The sequence below is a fragment of the Heliangelus exortis genome, chromosome Z (genome assembly GCF_036169615.1).
Source record: "Heliangelus exortis chromosome Z, bHelExo1.hap1, whole genome shotgun sequence".
Classification (NCBI taxonomy): Eukaryota; Metazoa; Chordata; class Aves; order Apodiformes; family Trochilidae; genus Heliangelus; species Heliangelus exortis.
Window position 1 is genome coordinate 36,480,455 of NC_092454.1, and position 22,744 is coordinate 36,503,198.

General features: G+C 36.8%; 1 protein-coding gene across 1 annotated transcript in view; it reads left to right on the forward strand.

The window, feature by feature from the left end:
* LOC139789828 (guanine nucleotide-binding protein G(q) subunit alpha) overlaps window positions 1–22,744 on the forward strand; it is a 111,587-nt gene that overhangs the window by 59,990 nt on the left and 28,853 nt on the right. The window contains exon 3 of the mRNA XM_071730909.1: window positions 18,756–18,910. Coding sequence (XP_071587010.1) covers window positions 18,756–18,910 — 155 coding nt within the window. The remainder of the gene's footprint in view (window positions 1–18,755; window positions 18,911–22,744) is intronic.

The window sequence follows — 22,744 nt, forward strand, 5'->3', positions numbered from 1 at the left end:
TTGTTCCCTTAATGAAGTGATTTAACATATGGAAAAAAAGGAATAGATCACTTCATTATTTTAATTTAAAAGTCAACTGCTAATGATACTGAAAACTGAAATTTAGTTATAATTATCTTAGAGGGCTCTAAATTATTTAAAACTGCTCTGCAAATTATTTTAAACTGTGTGTGAAAAGATGGGAGACTGTAGAAAGTAATGTTATACACAAACTTGCAGACAAATAATGTTGAAAAAATTAGGTATGGGAGACCTTGAAATATGTGAAAAACTTGGAGTTTGGTGTTCTCTTGAGATGATGCCACTCAAGAAGCCATATTTTTTTTCATTGGTTTTAAATTCTCACTACCATATTGCAGCCCTGCAAAATATAACTGATGTGTAATTTGAATGAATTTAATTTTTTTTATTAAATTGTATGCAGCATTTATGGTGCAGATAAGCTGGAGGCTAAATTTATATCTGGTACTCATAGTTGTACTAAGTGCATTACAGTCAACATATAGGGACAAAGGATGTTAATTTCTCAGATGTTTTTCCTAACAGTATGATTGACTCCTTATTTGATCTCTGATGATTTGCTGTTTCTGAGCCCAGTGGCAGTTTTCCTTTTAATTTATGGATCCAACAGTAGTGATGATTTCTGTTGTCAACATTTTTTACTTTCTCCTGCTTTAGATCCATGCTGAGAAGCAAAACCACTCTATGCTATGCTTATTCTATTCTAGCTATGAAAATGAATATAGTCTTTCATAACAAAGCTTGTACATTTTTGTTTGCTTACTATTTACATTTAACACTTGTTTAACCCTTTGGGAGGTTAATATAACTATTCTTAACAAGGAATTAGTTTTCTATATTTTTCTTTTTTTCTAAAAGTACCACATTTTCCCTAGGAAAAGAAACCTTTTAACATTTAAAAAAAGTTTTGTTTATTATGCAATATTCTGCTGAAGTCATGTTGAAAGAATACACGCTTTCCGTATTTTCTTGGTGTTTGTTTTCCTTAGTATTCTGTGCAAGATGGGGCTAAAAAGTTGTTTTCCACTATAACTTTACATCTCATCCAGATTTAGTTATTTTATAAGTTAGCCAGAATCCAGTTTTGTGAATTACAATATATATACCTTTTGATTACCTAATGTACAATCCAACATAAATATTAACTGTGTTGAGGATCAAACTCCTAATTGGCATGTATTTCATATACGGTGGGGTTTTGATTGACAGCAGAGTAGATCTCCTTTAATGGAAAGTTCTACAATGTACATCATGACCTCTCTGTACCTCTTAGCTTCAGATGTCTGGCAGGTACTTTGTATCTTCAGAAATGCAGTCAAGATTTAAAATCCATTTGACAGAAGAGATTCTAAATTCACACCATTCATATGCATGTCATTTACTAGCCTGGAGTAATATTCATGGAAAGGCAGTGGTTATTTGGCAACATAAAGCAAGTTGTTGAGTAAGAAGCTGGTGAAGGTTGGAAAATGATGAGAAATCTGCAGTGATGTCAGTGAATCGACACTGATTCACATTAGTTGGACTCTGCTTTCAGCAATCACAGGTTACTATTCATAACTTAGAACTTTAGCAAGTTTTGGAAACAATGTATTTTATTTTCTAAAATAATGCACATATGCATAAGTGTATTTAATTGCCCAAGGAAAATTAAATACGTATTTTTCTACTTAGCATTTTGTTTTCATTGTTTGAGTACATGTTGCACTAATGATAACAGATGTCGTGGTGCATATAAACATTATAGCACTGTTCCTTCCAGCCAAACAAAGTAACAGTGACGCTGGTGTCTTGTGATGAAAGAAATCAGTCTTGCCACCAAAGGCTTGCTTTCTGTGAAGGTAGTTCCAGGTTTAATTTTACTTATATTTTGCAGTTTTATTGTGGGGCTAGTATGCCCTTTCTTGAAAATATTTTATAGCATGTTCAGAACTCACAAAATAGGACTGTGTGGTGAAGAGAGTTTTGAAAAGATCAAACTAGGGTGGAGAGGATCATAAACTCATCCAACAGGGTCTAAATTTTGGAGATGATTTTAAACTGTATTTTTTAAGATACACATATGTGGTCAAATATAAATGCTGCTGAATGGTTACAGAAAGCCACAAATCACATAATCTTCATGTATTGTAAAATAAATACTCTATTATAAAATGTACCATGAAAGATGTTTATGGCATATGCAGGGGCAGGATCTGTTTCAGGTGCAGAATTTTTAAAGAGATCCCAGTAATTACTATGAACACCTCCACTTCATTTCCTTCAGTAAATAATATCAGCAAGACAGATTTAGAATTCTTAAGACTCATACTGATTAAACACAAAACGAAAAAAATTTTCTTAAATAACCAAAACCATTCTATTGAACTATAAACTTATGGTGTAATCTTCTAATACATCAAATGAAATATATCTCCATTTAAAGATTTCAGGTTTTCAAAAATACATGTTCAGATTTTAGAAGCAAAATAAATATGTAACTTCTTTGTTTCATGATGTAGGAGATATATTGGCATAACAGCTGATATCACTTAAAAATTGGAAGCCCAGTAGCTGAGACTGATTTAACTGCAGCTCTTTAGCCTTGCTAAGATTTAGAAATGCAGTTGATTTTATGCTTAAAAAGAAAAAAAAGGTAACTCTTCAGATATTGTTACAATTTAGCTGCTGGAAATCAGAACACCTGTGGAATTCAACTAAGGATTCTGCGTTTCTAATACTTCTTAGTCTGGACTAAAATAGTGTAAAATATGTTATAACATAAGCAGCCCAATTACAGGCCTAGAAGAAATCTGATTTTTTTCTATTGCCTTTTGAAGGCAGCATTTCTAAGCAAAATCAAATGTAGGCTATGGACACCACAGAAGTTTCTTAGTGCTAGGTTTATTGATGTTCCATACAGTCATTTTTGCATCTTTCTTTTTCCACTGTCATAGGGTGGGCAAGTATTGCTGCAGCAGAGATGGCTACAGGGGCTCACAGTACATCAAATATTCCTGTTTACCTGCTCCTCCCATAACTTTCCATAGCAAAACAGAGTTTGGGGTACTTTGTGATGTTGGCTGCCTCTGCTTGCAAACCACCTGTCTGTGGCCTGCTGTCAGGTCTGTTGTCCTCATGCAGAAGTACATGCAGTTCCATAAGTGATAAGTCTAAATAACACCATTTAGCTACAAACTGATGAATGATTTATTGTAATGTGCTTCTCTAGAAATATGAATCTGGTGTGGTGAAAATTACAGTAATCCACCTCATTCTTAAGGGGCCAAGAATCATGTGGAAGACTTTTTGAATCTCTCATTCCTGGGCTAAATAATCATATAATTGAGAGAATTACAGCTGTCTCCATTAACACATGTCCACAGTATGCATCTCAAATGCCCCACAGTCAGGGTTCAAACTAGGGCAGAGCTTACAGCTGAGCTTGAGGGTGGGAGGTCCAAATACAAGTTGACTCCATTCTAATACAGCCTTTTTTTTCCTCTCCCCCTGTTTTTTTGATTTTGAAGAGAGATGTAGGTTCTAAAGTGAATTAGGCTAATCTGAATGAAGGACTGTTTACCAAATGAGTATGTCTACACTTCAATTAATTTTCCAATGGTTTTGGTGGTTTTGGTGGTGGGTAGTACTTAAAACAGGCTGTAATACAAAAAGAAATTTTTTTAAGTGGAAGAAAAATACAGGAACCACTTAGTTTATTCTTAAAATATATTTATTAAAAATTGTTGTCCAGTACTCTTCACAAAAGCACAGAAAAAAATGGAAATTCGTATAAAAATTAGTGAGTATAATTGCCTTTAAGTGTCACACTTAAGTTGAGCTAGAGATGTGATAGGAAGCATCCTGTCAGATATATCAGATTAAAACTCAAAGTAATTGTTTCAAACCTGGTTCCTCAAGAACTGCATGATAAATGTACCTTTTGAATCCAGCAAAGCTTGTGCATCAGTAAGAGCTCTCATACTGCCAGAGGCTGAGCTCAATTTAAATGTCCTTTTCATATGCCCAGAAAAGAAAGTGGCTGTCCCTGTATGTTTCTTTTTTTGCCCCCTTTTTACTTTGTAATATGATAAACCTGTGTTCTTGACCATGAAAACTAGCTGCCTTCCAGGCTTGGTGGAAGAATCCAGAACAGTTTAACATCTTGAAATAAACAAAGGCTTAAATATCCTGGTCTGCAACCTGTATACCAATAGAAAGTAACAGTCTTAATTTTGTGGTGCAGTAACAGGTGAATTTTTTTTTCCTGAAAGGGAGTGAAATTATCAACCTGCAGCAAGCAAACCAGTTAAAATTAATCAGAGCTATATGTATACAATTGTTTGCATATATCTGGATAAGTTTTAAGTGCTTATTGCAGGATAAAAACAAAGATGTAATGGCTAGCAGAAGGTTGTCTGGAGGAAAACAGTAACAAGAGCCTGATGTAGGTGAACAATGTGAACAATACTGATAAGAATTCTGCGATGAAAAGTGCATAAGTGATGAGTTACTGGGTTTTCTTCTCTACAGCTTTAATTTTGGTTGTTTGTCTGTTTAATAGTTCTGATTTCAGAAGATTTTTGTCTGGCTCGAAAGTAACCAGAATGCTGTCTTCCTCCAGCAGGCTACCATTGCATTAATGCAATTAAGTATATTTCCCTGGTAATCTTTCATGGCTGAGCCTTCTTTCTGCCAGCTGACTTTAGTGTTAATGATAGCTTAAGACACTAATCTCTAGGGTAACTGATCCAGGCAAGGTGATCTGTCCTGAATGCATGATCACTAATTTCAGATTTTAATTAACGACATAATTTTTTTTTTCTGTATAGAACAGAATAGAGAATTCATAGTTAAAAGATTGAGAATGCCCTGTCACCCATATTATTGATAGTAAGAAGAGCACTTTTTATCTCAAGGGTTTTTGCTTGGCTCTTTTTTTTGCTTTTTTTTTTTTTGCTTTTTTTTTCTGATCATCCTCTTTTGAATAGAAATGTGCATATTTCTGATAAATCAATAAATACTTACACTTCAGTGTCCTGCTTCAAGTCTCTGGAGCTGCTGTCTCTCTTGCTTTTGACCTTCTGCAGGTAGTCCAGCACACGTATTAAGACATGATGTACTTTGTGGCTCCTCTTCCACACCATTCCCTCTATATGCTGTTTTTGATTGTAGCTCCATGTTCTCATTTGCACTGAGTTTTGAAGTACTTCCAGCTACACCATTTCAAAGTACAGATACGCTATGTCTGTCAATATATTCTCAGTGTTAGTTCTTGCTCTTCTGCTTTTCCTTATGTCCATCATTTTCCTCTGTGTTCAGCACTTCCTGAAGCCTTGTTTTCTCTTCCAGAGACACCAGTGCAGTACTGGCTTTGTTGATGATAACATTGTATCAAAAAGCCTCGCAGCTATTGCTGAGATTAAAGGTATCCAGAGCAAGTGATTTCTTTGATTTTTGACTTCCGAAAATGAAAAATTAGGGTGTATACAAAAGCCGAAAGATCAGTCTGTTTTAAATTTGGAGAAGTCCACAGTATTCTAGCTTGAGCAGAGGGTGAAAACTGCTTTGTTCCTTGTAGTTTACCTAACACAATGACTTGTTAGAACTAGAGTAGATCTGAATTACCTTTTAGCAAAGTAAATTCCTATAGTGATTTTATTTTAAATGTTTCTGAAATTACTTTTAAGTTATACTGATTTACTTGTTTCTCACTTCCATTTATTTCTCTTTGTGACATTAGCATGTGACTGTGTAACCATATTGGTGGTGCTGTCTTGAGGATCAGCTGAATGGAATATTTATCATCTCTTTGTCAAGCAGATATGTGGAGTGTTTTAGAACTAAGTAAACCTGTTTGTTTAGTATATAAAGTGAAGATCTAACGTGTGCAGTACCATTATGAAAGTTTTAAGTGCTAAGATGGGGACTGTAATGGTGATGTTGCTTGTTCAGGGTTTCAGGAATGCAATCTAATGCAAATGAAAACAGGAATGGGAAATGGGAGATTTTTGTCTCATTCATAAATTATCTTTTTATCTATCAGCCTGCTTCCTTGCTTCTCTTTTTACGGTTATTAACCTCACCAGGTTCTTCAGTTTCATGTTTTTCCTCCAGTCTGACTCATACAACATACTTCAGGGATTGCCAAGTATAGTCCACAGTCAAATCAATCCCCAGTATTCTGCAAAAGCAAGTCACAACTTAATTATGAAAATGCAGAATGCGTGGGCATGCCCAACTCCCTCTCCTGTCCAGAAGACATTAAGCATCTTCTCCATCAATATGCAGGTTATGAGGGGCAGATGTCTTCGGCTCTGTTTGGTGCCATTGGTGTTTGGCTTAGAAATGCCTGGCAAGTTGCCACTATGACTCTTGTATGAGTAATTTGGTTTCTAAAAGAGTACTTGTTCTCCTTGTTGCTTGTTCCGACATATGTGTTTACTCATGTTGGAAGGAAAGAGTAGCATTAATCTGGGCAAGGTCTCTTGATGAAGAAAAGGGGCTACTTACGCCTGTGTCTTTGAGGTTTTTTTAGGGGTGTGAACCCCTAGGAGTCTTTAAGGTTCATCAGTTGAATTTCCATGTTAGTGTGATTGCTGTTGGTACATCACTTGGATATTTAATACTGAAGCTAGACTTCTCTGTAATGTGGTGCTGAGAGGGTTGTACATGGAAGCAATCAAGATGGTTGTGCCTTTGTCGTGAAGAACAACAATAAAATATCTATAGCCATATGGTTATAGCTGTGTTTCTCAGTTATTTTTATTAAATAATAAATTCTTTACGTCACCTAGTGAATCTCTGGTTAAAAGAGGGGAGAGTGCTGCAGGTATAGAAGCATCAGCGTAAATACGCTTTTCAAATGCTATTCTAGGCATGTTTTTAATACTTCCCATCAGGGCATACATCCTTCCTTTTATAATGGTAATCCTAGGAGAGCAGGAGATGGCACTGCCCACAGGATACAATCTTTAAAGATGTTATTTCATTTTCCATCTTTTCCTTCTGGTTACCAAAAGTAGATCTGTTGTAAATTAAGGCTTCTGAATTCATACTAATCCTCACAGAAAGATTGCAGGGCTTTTTAACATACAAAACTTGTAATAAAGCAACACAGCCTTTTGAACCACTTATCATTCATAATGTATAGTGATAAGATTTCCTGTATGGTCTAATGCCAGGACAAGGGAAGGAGAGTGCAATTTCCAGATCTTTGTAAGACCCTGGTGGAGTTTATCTAATTATCCAATTTATCTGGTTCATGCAGGGATAGTGATTTCTGCAGTGCTTATTCAGTACAGACTACAGGAGCTATTTTCCTTTGGAATTCAGTAGAGAGAAAATGAGACTGCTAAGCAGCCTGTAAAATTTAAAGAGTTCTTTTCTGTTGTTCATCCCCTCTTGGTTTTTTTTTTTTTTCTCTCTTGTTCTCAATTCTTTTTTGACAGGGAAATATCGGTGCCAGACTGAAGACATTGCCATTGATCCTGTCCGTCATAGAGGTGAAGAGGGCTAGGTACATTTTGAGGTTCAAAGCAATCAGTAACTTTTTTTCCTTGATTAAGAGCTTTGTTTACATTAACAGCAGTGGAGTTACAGGGAGTTACATATGTATGGATGTATCAGGACAAAATTTCTGAATTTCCATTAGAGTGATATGTGGGGGAAGAACAGGAACATCTCTGAAATCACTGGGACATCAGCCACAAGTGTGCTCTTGCCTTAGTTTGTTGACACTGCTTGTCAAACCTTTGGTTTTTATGAGAGCAGAATATGATTTCTAATTAATCTTCCGTTTCCTTCTCAAGACCCTGCCTTTTAACAAACTTAGTTAACTTTATTCCTTCGAAACATGTTTTCCAAATGGTGTGCACGTAGTCTGGTTTTCAGAGCTGAAGCAGTATTTGGGATCCTCGTACCAATGATACTGTTTTGAGAGGCTGAGATGGATTCAGCCCCACAGGCAAAGACTCCTGTTCTTATCCAAACTGTTCTTTATGTGGTTTTTTTCCCTCCATTTACTGTCTTGTGCTGTCTCTCAGGAGGAAACACTGCAAACATTTCTGGCTTTTTGCAGCTTAAATTGAAAAGAGGGTGACCTACAAATAGCAAAAGACTTGCTGACCTCAAACTGGTGTCTTACTTTTTTCTTACAGAAAAGAGTGTTTTTACTGCTCTGTGATTAGCAGTTTGTGAAAGGTAAATGCGATTCCAGATCTAAATTTGCCTTCAGATAAATACTTCTCCTGGTAGTGAATTACTGGGGCCCCTGGAGGTATTGGTACCATTCTCCATCATAGAGCCCCTAACTCAGGAATATTGGTCTGTATTGTGAAGATTGTTAAATTGTTTTGGTTTTTTTTTCAGTTAAAGCCCTGTTGTAATTTTTAAACAGTTGAATATGCAGTGGTTTTAACAGTTACAGCAACTGGTGGGCTATGAAAGGAAATTACTGAAATGAAGAAGATGCAGAGGAAACAACACTGAAATCTAGTGCAAATCATGGATTCCAGGGTTCCTTTGTCCTGTGCCACAAATAAGAGAAATGTTAGTATTTTTTTGTACTGTACTGTTAGTTTCCTAGGTTTATGTTAAGTGATTTTTATTCAGGCATTATGCTGTTATAAGTACAGTGAATAACTCAGCTACTGTAAATCTGCTGTAATCCACAGCCATAGGATTTTGCTTAAAAACAGTTTTAACAGCATGACAGAGATTCCAACTGGTAGTACTTATGTAGAATAAAACATGCTCAAACATCATTATGTTGATGTGTTAACCAATATAAAATTGTATTTTGATAATAAAATCAGACTATTGTAAAAGACATTCCATGTTGCATCCCATAATGACAGAGTTAGCAGGCATGGTTATCCTGAGCACTGTCTGCTCAGTGTTGACCTTTTAAACTATATCTGTTATTTAAATCAGTCATTGAAAATATATGGTTTTTATAGTTTAAAAATAATAGTGTGAAAGAAAGTGCACCAACATAAAAAGGAGGTGGCAGAGTCATGTCCTTACCACATTGTCTTCAACAGCCTGTCTTTTCTACACCAACAGCTTCCCTGACTTACCTTCGTAAAGTTGTTTTCAAGACTTTCTAGGAAACTGACTTGGGTATTTCTGAAAAAAAAAAAAATATACTAAGGGAGCAGATTTGGAAATTGGTGGCTAAGTAAAACCTGTTGACCCCAGTAGACTTGATGTGATAGGTCAGTATGCAGCTCTTGACTTTTGTCTCCAGACCTTCATTTCTTTGTTGTGTCCTGGAGAATCTCCAGAGTATGTGAAACAGCAGGGTTAAGTGACCAGCTGTGGAAAGCTTGCTCTGCCAATACTGAGGATACAGTTTTTCAGACTGTGTTGTCACTTTTCTACCCATCTTACTCAACTCCCAGGGCTTCTTCCAAATACAATTTAATAGAAAGCCCTGTTTTGCTTTCCTTCACATACATTTAACTCTTCTTGAAAACATGGGCTTTAAAAGCAATTTAGATTAGTAAAAAAAAAAAAATACTACAAGCAAGTAGACAACAAAACCCTTCAAAAACCTATTTCCTCTTATTTGATGACTAATGGTACATTTATAAGGACTGTTTTTTATGTTGGCTGATGTCTTGTGAGGATAATCCATTTGTTTTGCTTCAGCAGATACATAAGCTTTCCCGAATGGTTGCTAAAAAGCCTACTGTGACTTTTCCCCTGTAAATACTGAATAGCTAGTAAGCAAAATTAATAATTTATAAATACATATTAATTAGATTTTCAGGCTGCGAAACAATATTACACTCACCAGGCAGTACAGAAAGAAGATTTTCAAGTTCTTATTTGTATAAAACTTGATTCTGTGATTTCTGTTTGACAAAGATGATGTGTCTTACTGTTTTTTTCTTCTTCTTTCCTAATGGTAGAAACAGCCATTTTGTACAGGAGACTGGTATATTGTGTGAACCCTGGAAAGAGGAGTCAACAGTGCTTTACCGTGCTTCTTTAAATAAGTTTAAAACTTATTTGAAATATGGCATATTTCTAGGAATGAAAAGATTGTACCTAATCTATAAAGAAGCAATCATTTTTTTTAGGTCACACATGCGATAAAATTCTTTTTAAATTCTCCCTCAAGGCATATTTCAAATAGTTGCTCATCACCATGGTGTAATATGTCTGTGGTTTCTCTAGAGAAAATAATGTTGGGTTGCTATCTTTAACATCTTGGGACTAAATTCATTCTTTTGTGACCCTGTTCTAAACAACATTTCATTTGAGATTTCACTTTCCCCCCCTCATTTGAGTCCTGCCAGTTCATTACTCTAGGCATAACAGGCTTAGGGGAGCACTGAAAGAAGTAGCTGATAGTTAGGGTATTATGTAGTTTTGCATGCATAGGGTGAGTCCGAAGCTCGTTTTCAGAGTTTACTTCTGAGAAATTAGGTGATTGTTTAGAAATAGTCTTCCTGGTTGGACAATACACAAATGCAATCATTCAAGTTAGTTGAAATTTTTTTTCAGAGGAAAATTTCAGCTGGCATCATTGATTATTTTGAAGGGGAATCTCCTAGTCCTTTGAAGTTGCTAGAAATATCAGTTTGAAATGAAACTCTTTCCTGTTATGTGATAGTCAGCAGAGGGCACTCTACTCCTTCAAAACTGTGGCTAACACATACAGAGTTGAACTGCTTTTCTTTGCAGTGCTACTTTTTCTAATGTATGAATTGTACTTGTGAAATTTTACATGATAGAATTCTGTACAGGGTTATTTTTCATTTAATTCGTGAATAATTTTTCATTATTTTGCATAATTCCCTTAAAAGGAACCTGCTGTTTTGTTTCCCTGTGACTGTCCTATGTTCATCAAAGGTGGTTCTTTAGTAAATGCAGTGAAGCTTCTGCAGTTCCCTTATGTTGGCAAGTGGATGCGGTAGCTGCATTTTTGAACTGCCTGAATCTGCTGGCTGTAGCCTCTACTTAGTGAAGAGGATAGTCCTTTCAGTCCTGTTTGAATCCATTCAGTCAAGCAAACCTGTTACTTTCCTGATCTCTAAAAAAATCTCGAGTGCAAGACTCATCCGGGCTTCGTAAGTGAGAATTCACTTACTGAAACATTGTCCTTTATGTATTCTTTTTAAATGCACTTAATGTTGTATTGCAGTATTGACAGGGGTAATGGATGCTTGCAGGATTATGAAATCCTGCCAGTTATTTGGCTTGAAAATTGAATGAAAATTTCAACATGTCCATGTTTGTATAACATTCTCTTCCATAAATTCACCTTTCCTTTTTCCCCTTTTTTCCCCTTTTTTTTCCTTTAACCTTCCTCTTTCCCTTTCCTTTCCCTTTCCTGTCTGTTTTTCTGTCCATCTGCTTTCCTCTCTTTCTTAACCTCTTCTGGTTTCTATATCTTTTTTTTTTAAAAAAAATAATCTTTTCTGTGGGCAAAGCAGCTGGAAAAGCTCTCCTTTTCAGGAAAGACTGTAAGCTGGCACTTTGGTTTGCTACTGTGTTACCTTCCAATGCTTTGAAGGCTGTTTCCTGATGGCAAGTTTGCCAGGTGCATGAGGAACCCGGTGACATGAAAAATGTTCCCCTGACATAGCTGTCTTCCAGTACCTGAAGGGAACCTGCAGGAATGCTGGAGAGGGACTTTTCATAATAGTGTCCAGAAATGGGGAATGGTTTAATCTAAAGGAAATAGGTTCAGATCGGATCTTAGGAAGAAGTTCTTCAGTATGAGGATGGTGAGACTCTGGAACAGATTGCTTAGAGAAGTTGTGGATGCTCCCTCCCTGCAGGTGTTTGAGGCCAGGTTCTATGAGGCTTTCAGAAACCTTGTCTAGATGAGAAGTGTCCCTGCTCACGTCAGGGAGGTTGGAATAGATAATCTCGAAGGGCCCTTTCAACCTAAACCATTCTGTGACTCTTGAGTTGGCATTGTTCTATCTGCTGTTGAAAACATCTCTTACGTCTGTCCGAGTTCATATCTGCTGAATGTAGAGAATTCTTTGAGTTTCCTGCCTCTGTTTATTGTGTGTGACCTCAGTGTGATAGTTTTAGTAGCACTTACCTGGAGTTTCAACTGAACTAACACTTAAGAAGCACTCTAGTGGAATACATATTTGCTGTTTGTGTATTAACTGGTTTAGCTAGCTCAAGAAGCAATAATGTATGTTCTTATTCATTTGTACAATAATTATTTGCTTTAAGAATCTGATACAATAGATGAACATCTGCAATCATAGACTAAATTACTTAGTGGATTTTAGTATAGAGAGATAGTAATGACTGGAGCATGATGCAATTGGTATGGAATAAGGGATGGAATGTCCCGGTTTGGGCCAGGATAAAGGTAATTGTCTGTCTTGTACTTTTGCTTTCAGCTAAGTCTCCTGTAAATAGCTGCACTTGCTGAAATTAACAGCAAGTTTCTCAGACAGTATCTGATTCTGGGACTGCTAACTCTCGATGTTTATAGGTACAGCCAGAGACTGGTGTGCAGAACCAAGGCCACTGCTCAGTTTTAGGGAACATTTTACCCTCTGGAAGGAGAAAAGGAGTAAAGAGGTTACACCTGCAGCCCTCCTTTGGGGAGGAACGGACAAGACAGATGTCCAAAATTGACCAAACAGAATATTCCATCCCATACACATCATACTCAGTATAAATTTGAGGGATCATGAGGGTCAGACTCCTTCCTGCTTCCCCTTCTTCACCTGTCCCTATTTGTTTCGGTATCCTGGGAGGATTCCATTCATTTGTCTGCCTGTGGTCCTGATCCATGCCAGCCTGAATCTGTGTGTTCCTGCCTCCAGCTCCCAACTGCTGCTGACTCCAGGAGTCCAGCCTGGACTTTCCCAGGGCTGCCCTGCAGCCTCGGTGGTGATGTGAGAGTTATTAGGGGAAGGGGGGCAGGAACATGATATCAATTTTCCTGTATATTTGTATATATTTAGTAATTTTTCCTTTTTATCATTACTGTTTCATTAAAGCTGTGTAGTTTAGTTTCCAACCCATATGTCTCTCTCCCTTATTCCCTCTCCTCCCTTTATCTGGGAGGGGAATTAATAGAGAACATCTATCAATCGGTGGTGTAGCCAGAGCCCCTGCCAGTGAAGACTGTGGTAAAAAGTCATTGAGTCCCTTTGCCTTCTCCAGGTGACCAGGCCTGTCCTTTCCTTCTGGAGGGGGTCTACATTTTCCCTTATCTGCCTTTTACCACCAATATACCTGTGGAAGTTTTTCTCCTTACCTTTGGTGTCCCAGTTCAGATTTAATTTTATCAGGGCTTTAGCTTCTCTTAACCTGATCCCTGGCTGCTCAGCCAACATCTTTGTTCTCCTCCCAGGCTACCTGTCCTTTCTTCCACCCTCTGTAGACTTTCTTTTTACATCTATATGTGTCCAGAAGCTGCATCTTCAATCCATGCAGGCCACTTGATATTTTTGTCTGCCTTCTTCATTGGGGCACATTGCTCCTGTGCTTGAAGGAGGTGATCCTTGAATATTAATTAGCTTTCCTGGGTTTCTCTGCCATCCGGGGCTTTATCTCATGGTACAGATCCCTGAAGAAGTCAAAGACTGCTCTCATGAAGCCCAAGGTAATGAGCTTGCTTCACACCTTCCTTGTTGCCCTAAGGATCCTCAATTCCACCATTTTGTGATCACTGCAGCCGAAGTTGTCCTTAAGCTTCACATCATCCACCAGGCTATCCATGTTGGAGACAAGAAGGTCCAGCACAGCATCTTTTCTCATTGGTTCCTCTACCACTTGGAGAAGGAAATTATGGTCAATGCATTCCAGGAACCTCCTGAATTGCATGTGCCTTGCTGTGTTGTCCCCCCTACAGATGTTGGGGTAGTTGAAATCCTCCACGAGGACTGGGGGCTTGTTAATGCAAAGCTGCTCCAGTCTGTAAAAAGGGGGCCTCATCCACTTAGTCTTCTGGGTCAGGTGGCCTGTAGCAAACCCTCACTATAATGTTCCCTGTTCCTGCCTTTGCTTTAATCCTGACCCAGAAGCTCTTGGTCAGCTCATCTTCTGTCCCCAGGCAGAGTGCTGTGGATTCCAGCTAGTCACTGGTGGCAGGGGGTGACACCTCCTCCTCTTCTCCCCTTCTTGTTCTTCCTAAAGAGGTCATACCCATCTGTTCCTACAGTTTAGTCATAGGAGCCATCCCATCATCTCAGTGATACAGGTGACATCATAGCTGTGCAGGTGTGTCGTTGCATTTACCCTTGTTTCAGTAATTCAGAGCACACTTTATCAATTTAAATGCAGTTCTTTGGTCTACCTTACAGTGAAACTTCCTGCCCATTCTGTACTCTAAAGTTGCTCAAGGGAAGTAGCATCCTCTTCACAGTCCTTGTACAAACCATTTTTTGTGGGCTGCTATGTATAAACAGTTTCCCATCATGACATGATTTGTTTTTCAGAAGTTGCTGCTTTCTGACATGTTAAGGAACACATCCTGGGCTGTCTAGATTTCAAGATAGTAAAATACACTGCTGTTACTGTCCTTGAATGATTTATCTGCTTCAAGTAATGGCAGGCTTACAGGAGTCTCCAAAGAAGCATGTCTTGCTCTACATAGGCAAGGGGTATATATACACTGCACTTGAAGATTACAAGCCAACAGAGTCTGACTCGTGCTGTTCAGCTGGCTTAGATAACAAATTCTGGTTTTATGGTGCAATAACAGGATTTTTTTTATACACTCCCTGGCTGCCCCCCCATCATCACCAAAAAAAGAGGTAAATCCATGGTTATGATGATGTGTTTGTAATGACTTCCACTCCAGACTATTGGGCTTCTTGAATCTGATCACATGCCATTGCTCTCAGTTCTGCAATTAATATAAATTGTACTATCCAGATCTAACTAATACCAGTGTGCATGATCCTTTAGTTTCCAAGAGCCAAACAATACAGCCACAGACTTCTCCTGAATGTTTTGAGAAATCCTTGTATAAAACAGATGCTCCTTCCCATATGATAGCATACTGTAAACTGGCACCTTACAATCAGCTAGTCCACAGATCATTGTTATTCATTATTATGAAGCAAATTTTCCTGCTGTGGCAAGAGTGCTTTCACCTAAGGTTTTAAGATCCCAGAGGAATTTTCTGGAAATTACTCTGCATTTCTGCCTCATCTCCATGCTGTAAGTCATTCTGGGAAAATGCTTGGGAAAACTACAGAGACTGAATCAAGAGGAATATAAAAATTTGAATGTTCTTCAGTGTTTGCTATACTGATCATAACCACTGGTGCAAGGCTCAAAATGGTTGATGTGTGCACAGAAAGGTAATACCAAACCAGATGCATTGGCTGGTCCGGTTAGTTCCTAGAAGAATCAGTGCTTTGAAAAAATTATGAAGTTAATAAATAAAAATCTGACATTATGAAGCCTTGAAATTAAAATTGTATACTTACTTTTAATGGATTTTTGTAGAATATTATGGCCAGAAAGACCAGCATAAAACTATGACAGTGTTCAAGCTCAGAATTAGTTTTTAACTGTCAATAACATTCTAAGGGGAATTAAGGAGAAATTATAGCTATTTTAGTAGCACTTCAGGCTCAGAGTTTCAGAGTCCAGTACTCTTCCCCAGTTTCTTACTCTGGGATCAGTTTTAAGACCTTGCAGAAGACAGGAAATAAGTTCTTAAATTTAGGAGACCTGTGATTGCTTACCCCCCAAAAAAAACCCAGCCTAAAATAAAACAAAACAAAAAAACCCAAACCAAACCAAACAAAATCAACCAAACAAAAAAGGGAGTTTTAAAGATTTCTGGCAAATAAAAGTGGAAATTTGTACAGTATTGTTCTGTTCCCAGAAGGCCATGGAAGATGTTTACTGCTGATGTCAAAAGTGTATTGAGCTGAAAAGCCATCTATATCTATCTAGATCTTGTTTTTTGAAAATGACAACTGAAATAATAGTTACATCTTAGTGGAACTTACAGAATTTTTAGTTTTGTCTGTTGTTTGGGATTTTTTTTTTTTATTTGTTGTTTTGTTTTAATGCTTGAGTAACAATTATTGGTGTGCCAAAGAGAGAATTCTTAAGAAAGCACAGTTTTCTCATAAACTGTGTTAATGATGAGTCCTGAGATTTTTTCATGGCTGAGTGCTAACATCAAAATTATGTTCCAAATCTGCTATTTATAACAGCAGAAGGAAACTAAAGCCAGTCAGTGACACCAGACATCATGCATCACTAGTTCTTCTTTTGTGTTATGTTTACATTTCTCCATCTCACGAAGTTTCACAAGAATTACTTTTGACTTGGACCAGGATAAATGAGAGAAAATTTAAGCTAATAGATGGGATCCTGTATTTACATCTCCATTTCTACCACCAGAAATCAGAAACCAGCAAAAGATGGTGCCTGAAATATGCTAAAAGAAAGAGAAATTGTTGTCTACAGGAAGGTGTGGTACCACTAGGTACAAGAAAGCATAGCTGAGGATTAATAAAGGTTTGAAGTCTATGAGAAGAGGCATTACTTTCCTAAGATAAGCAGCACTAATGTGAAGCTTTGTGTATGATCAGGGTAGAAGCAATCATTAGTCTGCCCACACAAACCGCGGAGAAGCAGAAGTGATATTCACCAGGGAAATGCTGTTTCTTACTTAAAAAGTTGAATCAGTTTTTCGACGGGCACAACTTCTTAGTATATCTAATGCTTTCAAGTTTTGTCACGTAGCACAGTCATATTAATTGTATAGCAGAATATGCAGAAATGATAAGCAAACTAATGAAAGGTCTTGGGCAGTTTTGCAGTAGTAAGTCAACATAGATAACTGAATAGATGAAGTAAATTTCAAGATTTTTTTTCTTTCTACCAATGTAATATACTTTAGCACCTGCCAGAGAATGTTTGGGAAACTGTTGGAGAAATACTGCAGTTATGATGGATTTCATGTGAAAGCTTTTGAATAGGAAGTTAGTCTTTTAGCTCTATTAGCACTGTGATATTAATTTGGTGTAGTTTCAGAGCACAAGTGAAAAAAAATCAGTTTCTGATTATATTCTTTTATCAGCTTATCAGAAGCTGTGGAAAAATATTCAGGACATCATTCTCTTAGAAACAGAAAAGGGTGATAGAATACAGAACTGAGCTTGGTAAAATATTTTAAAAAATAAAATTATCCTATTTCAAAAGGCTAAACACAAAGACTTATATTTGTAGAGTAACAGTTTTTATTATTTGCTGTGAGAAGGGGGACCTTTTCTGATGTGTCTAGACATTTTTCGGGGAAGTGTAGACATGATGATCTGGAAGAAAATACTCTGTTAGACCATCAGAAATTTGGGGTCTGATAACAAAGAACACATGTTCTTTTTATCACAAAGACACATGTTTTACGTGGAACTTGAAGGTTTTTATTTCTGCTTGAGTAAACAACATTTGCCGGTATTATATTTTGTTAAGTAATGAGTGGCAGCATCATTTTTCCTGTCTAAACAGGGGGATGTATCTGTGTAAACAGAAGATAAATTTATTAAAACATAACAAGAATGCTCCTTTCAGTGTCCCCACCTCAAATGCAGACTATATATACAAGCTGAATCTCTCAGGTTTTTTTGCTTGACAAGTTTTCATCTGTTGTCTTCTTTAATGTGTATATATGTCTACATAGATACATATATTAGTTCAGACTCCATAGGTTTTAAATAAATTTTAAGTATTTAGGATGGTGATGGATTTACTAGGGCTTATTTCCTAGTAGCAACTACTAATTTTAGACTTTACTTTTGAAGAATCTCCATAATTTACAGTATGAATAAGAGAAAATTTCTAATCATGTTGCAATTTTTTTTTCAGTAGTGAATTCCACTATCTTCATGGTAACATTAAGAACTTTTCTTATCAATGTCTTTGAAAGGCAAATTCCTTCCCTCTTTCCCTGTTCTCTTAGCTACCATCAGAGTCTAAATCTGTTAAGTTGGCTAGTCACAATTTAAAAGCCATGTTTAGTATGCTCTAGAATTTGCCTGAAAAACTAAAAGTGCAAGCTTTCTTTAAAATGAGTTTAATTTAATACAAATTTTATATGAATGCTTCATCCATTTTATCCAAGTTCTGGGTCAGAGTGACCATAGGCTAATACAGGGGCCCACATGTATGTTTATTAATTCTCTTTCTGTCAAAATATCATATTAGCACTGGTTGTCTTCGAATGTGTTCCATCATCACTCATTTATAATTTACTCAGTGCTGTGTCTCTTACTGACCTTTTACTTCTAGTCTTCCTTAATAAATCAACATTATTGTTGCCTTCTAAAATATCCTGAGTTCGTTCAGGCGAATAAAAATTTTGCTAAAGTACCCATCTTTGAATATTTTGAGGTTTTATTATTTTTTCTATTTGTATGTTGTCCAAGTGTCACAGATTCAGTTGGTGATGGGTGGTTCGATTGGTAGAACGAATGATAGATATTCTATTTAACAACGTCTTTTAGGATGAAATGTGAATAATACACTGGTCCATGTTGCTATCCAGATACTTTCCATAAAAAAGTGGAGCTTCTTTCTGTTCTTCCTAATTTATGAAACTACTTATAATGGTATTCTCCTTTTCTGATCTTCACAGTCTTCTTCCATAGCACTTATTTTTGAAATTGCATATACAAGTTGGTGATATGGCCAGTATGAAAAATTACTCCAGTCAATCATATTCACTGTATATGAGCTAGCTGCGAACATTAAAAAATGAAGTAAATTTTACTCTTTTGTTTGTTTTGAATTAGGCTCATGCACAGTTAGTTCGAGAAGTCGATGTAGAGAAGGTGTCAACTTTTGAGAACCCGTATGTAGATGCAATAAGAAGCTTATGGAATGACCCTGGAATTCAGGAGTGTTATGATAGACGACGGGAATATCAGTTATCAGATTCAACTAAATAGTAAGTACATGATGGCCACAAACAACTGTAGCATTTTCTGTTTCTAACAAAGTCATTTTCACTCTCTAGCTTTTCTACTATATGTCTGTGTACATTTTTGTATGCTTATGCAGCACAAACATACCCAAATACATGAAACTAAATTTAATTCAGGGGATACTTTGAGGAGTAGAGTACATCTAATTTGGGATTACATCTTTGTTTGTTACACAGAGTGACGATGTAATAATTTGACATCTTAAAATAAGATTCTGACTAGGGGTAAGGTAATTGCTGATGGTTTTGTTTTCTTTTTGTTACACCTGTTCAAGTCCTTACCCTCCTATGACATACATTTACAAATGCAAGCTGGACAATCGGACTTTCATGTAGCACGACAGTAGTGAGTACTGGGAAGTGTAATCAGGGTAGGCCTCCATGCAATTCATAATAATTATAATGCCCCAGAATTCTTATTTCCCCAGTTTTTCCCCTTTTCCCTCACAGACTGTTTTTGCAGTCCTGGTGGTGAGGTAGATAGCACCAAACAGGGCTTCTTGTATTTTATTGAACTCCCTTTCTTTTATGGAAACTATGCTTAAACTGTAAAAAACATGGCTGCCAGAAGGCAACAGGAAAGGAACCTAAGTTAAACCCTTTTTGCTTTATATCACCAATAGTAGAAACTTTATGTGACGAAACTGTCTTAAATGTTATGCCTTTGGTTTCTTGGGGCAGGAATCTGATAAAATAAGTGCTGTGAAAATTAACACTGGATTCTCAGAACTAGCTGGAGGTGGGATTCAAGGAAATCTAGTTATGAGTGATGTGGCATGTAGCTCAGATAAAATTTCTCATCTCTTGTCAAATAAATGAGTAATGGTAAGGGATGATGACCTTTTGATGATTCATTTAAAAAAATAAGGCATAGTTATTATAGCTCTGGTAAAAACCCCTGTGGCCTCCACATGAATTTTTGTATTCGCTATGAAAATTATTCTCATTAAATCATTCCAGTCTCCATTTGCCAGGTGTACATAAACAGAAGTCTCTTGTTGAGGGAAGTTCAGAAGAACAGAAAGACACCATGAGGCTCTCATTAAGCTCAGAAGAACAGGGCTATAGATCTGAGGGGTCTTGGATGACATTTAACTGCACAGTAGTCTGAGGATTCTTACCTAACACAACAAACTTAAAAGTATCTTGCTGATGCAATTTAGGCAGCTGAATAGCTATAGGTGCATGACATAGGTCTCCTCAGATTTGTTCCAGTGCTATCAGCACAGCATTTTTCTCTCCTGCTAGATAAGCCCCATGCATAGGCTTCCTGTCAGCCTATGCAGTTTTCTGTCCTTTGAGGCTATCACTTTCATCTGTCACTAAAAGCTTACCACTTACATCGTATGTATATTTTGGTGCAGAGTGAGGCAAAGCATAGTGGTATCTCTCTTGTATTGCTTATATTCTCACTGCCCCAGAGATTCTCTCTGTCCCTGAAGATACCATATTATGTTTTGCTTTTAGTGGTAAGAAAACTAGTATTACATCAAGTTAAAAACTTTAGGTTATAAATGATGAAAATAAAATTCCAGAGTCAAGTTACTAAACAATATATTTAGATATTGTTTCTATTTGTAGGTCCTAAGTCTGATTCCACAACATATGTGATCCTGTTTTTAAAGTTAAAATAAATGTATGTATATTGTGTACTTGCCTTAGGGGATAAAAGTAGAATTACTTACTCTCCAAAGTAGGATGTAGTCATCTGATAAGATAGATAGTCATTCAGATAAGACAATGCTGAATACCATAGTTTTGATCAAGTTCTAGTGAAATTGTCATCATAGTGCATCTTCTGAGTAATATAAAAATATAATAGGATAATTCAGTACATAAATTGCTAGTACATTCCCTTGCAAAAGGCAAATGTGATAGTTGATTGTTGTGTTGATTTGTTATTTTTCAACATGTTCAGCAAGGTAACATGAGTTTTTGCAGATTTTGCAGACTTGCAGCTACCACCAATTGTAGTTCATACTATGGACTTCTGCAAAATCTGTGCTGAATTAGAATTGTGAATGACTGTATATGAGTCTTCAGAAGACTTCATATATTTTTGCTTGCAAGTAGAGGTTTTTCAGGTATCTAAGTACAGTACCATCAATTAGCAGAAGCCAGAGAAAGAGTGTCTCAGAAAAAACTGGTGTGCATATGCTTATCCATAAAACACCCAAAGTTTTCAGTTTGCTAGAATTTGCTACTTCTGGGATTCACAGGGCAGTGAGACAGAAGTTAGCACCCAGTGTCCATTGACTCATTGAGCCTTAGTACTTTCTTCTGACTTCATGTATAAACCAAAATGTCTTGTTGTCCACTAGATCTCCTGTAAACATAAGTTTCAATATTTGTAAGCATATGTGTCTATGTCACGTGTTCTTCATTCTTCTCTTGATTGATCTTCTCATTTTATCACTAGTTTTCCCATGTGTTTTCATTTTCAGTCTGTTCCCTACACTGCTTTTTTTTCACACCTGTCAATATTACTACATGTAATGTTCCTTTGTTTTCTGTTTCTTTTATTGTTTCTAAATTATGTTTCTTGTTTCTAATATATTTTGTATGTTATTGTACTTTCACTTTGTGTCATCTTTTGACTTGCTTTGTCATTGCTAGCTACTGTTCTGATGTTTTTATACCTTCTGCTAGTACCCTGGAAGAATGAATCAGATGAGTGTCTACCAGAACAGGTGAGGGTAGGGCCTATGGAAGAAGATTTTTGCAATGTGTGAGTTGAACTTCTTGAAGGCTCAGCATATACAGTCCATTCTATTTTCTTGCCATTGAATGTTCCAGAGGCTGGGTGTTCATGTTGTTTTTAAGAGCAACTTCTAGACTTCTCTGTATTAAAGTCTAGAGCATATCACGTAAATAGAGATTGTTAATTTCTCATATACATTACATGGTGACTTAGCCACTCACCACTAAACCACTTTCCCTGTAAAATATTATTTACAGTGTGAGACAGATGTAAGTCAACACCACACTGTGGATTTCCTGAAGTAACAGCTGTGTGACATGAGATCATTAAGTTTGTACTGTACCTAGCCAAGACCTTAAGCCAAATGTAAACAGGTTACCAGTTGACAGTCTGATTCAATCACGGCTTTTCAAAACTTGAGGAAAGGAGAGGCAGCAGTCTTGCTGTTGTCAGTAGTAGAGTGGGTTATCATAAGTAACATTTCACACTGATGTGACAACTTGCAGAATTTGGCTACCAACTAAAATTTCTGTAGATTCATCACTGTTTCTGCCTAATATGATGCTAAGGGATTTTCCTTCATGAGCAAAAGCTGTAAAGTGTTTCAGTACTTTAGCTGGAGAGTGCCAGAGCCTTGCTAAAAAGTTTTGTCTTCTCTGGTTCCATGGAATTACTATGTCATTGTGTAACTCCAAGCAAGGTCTTTCCAATTGCTACACAAGCACTGAGGATATCTGTTTAGTTTCCCTTCCATGGCTGTGTTTTCTAACACTTCAAATAATTAAATACAATTTTCCCTCAGGTTCCTATTCCACTGTGTTGGCTATGATGGGGGCTATAATTATGCCACTTTCTTATTATTTAATGCACTACTTTAATAATCATACATTCCATAGCAGTATCATACATATATGAGAGTCCTTCAGGCTTTTGTTTCTGCGTTTGCTGTCACCTTAACAGCTTAATTCCTACAGTTAAATAGCTGTGCATAAATTTGTCATCATGTGAGTTGAGTTAGCTACACAGAACAGAAATGCAGATTCCAGTATTATATCATGTAAAAAGGAAAAGCTCCAGGGTGTGACTGAGGGAATCTT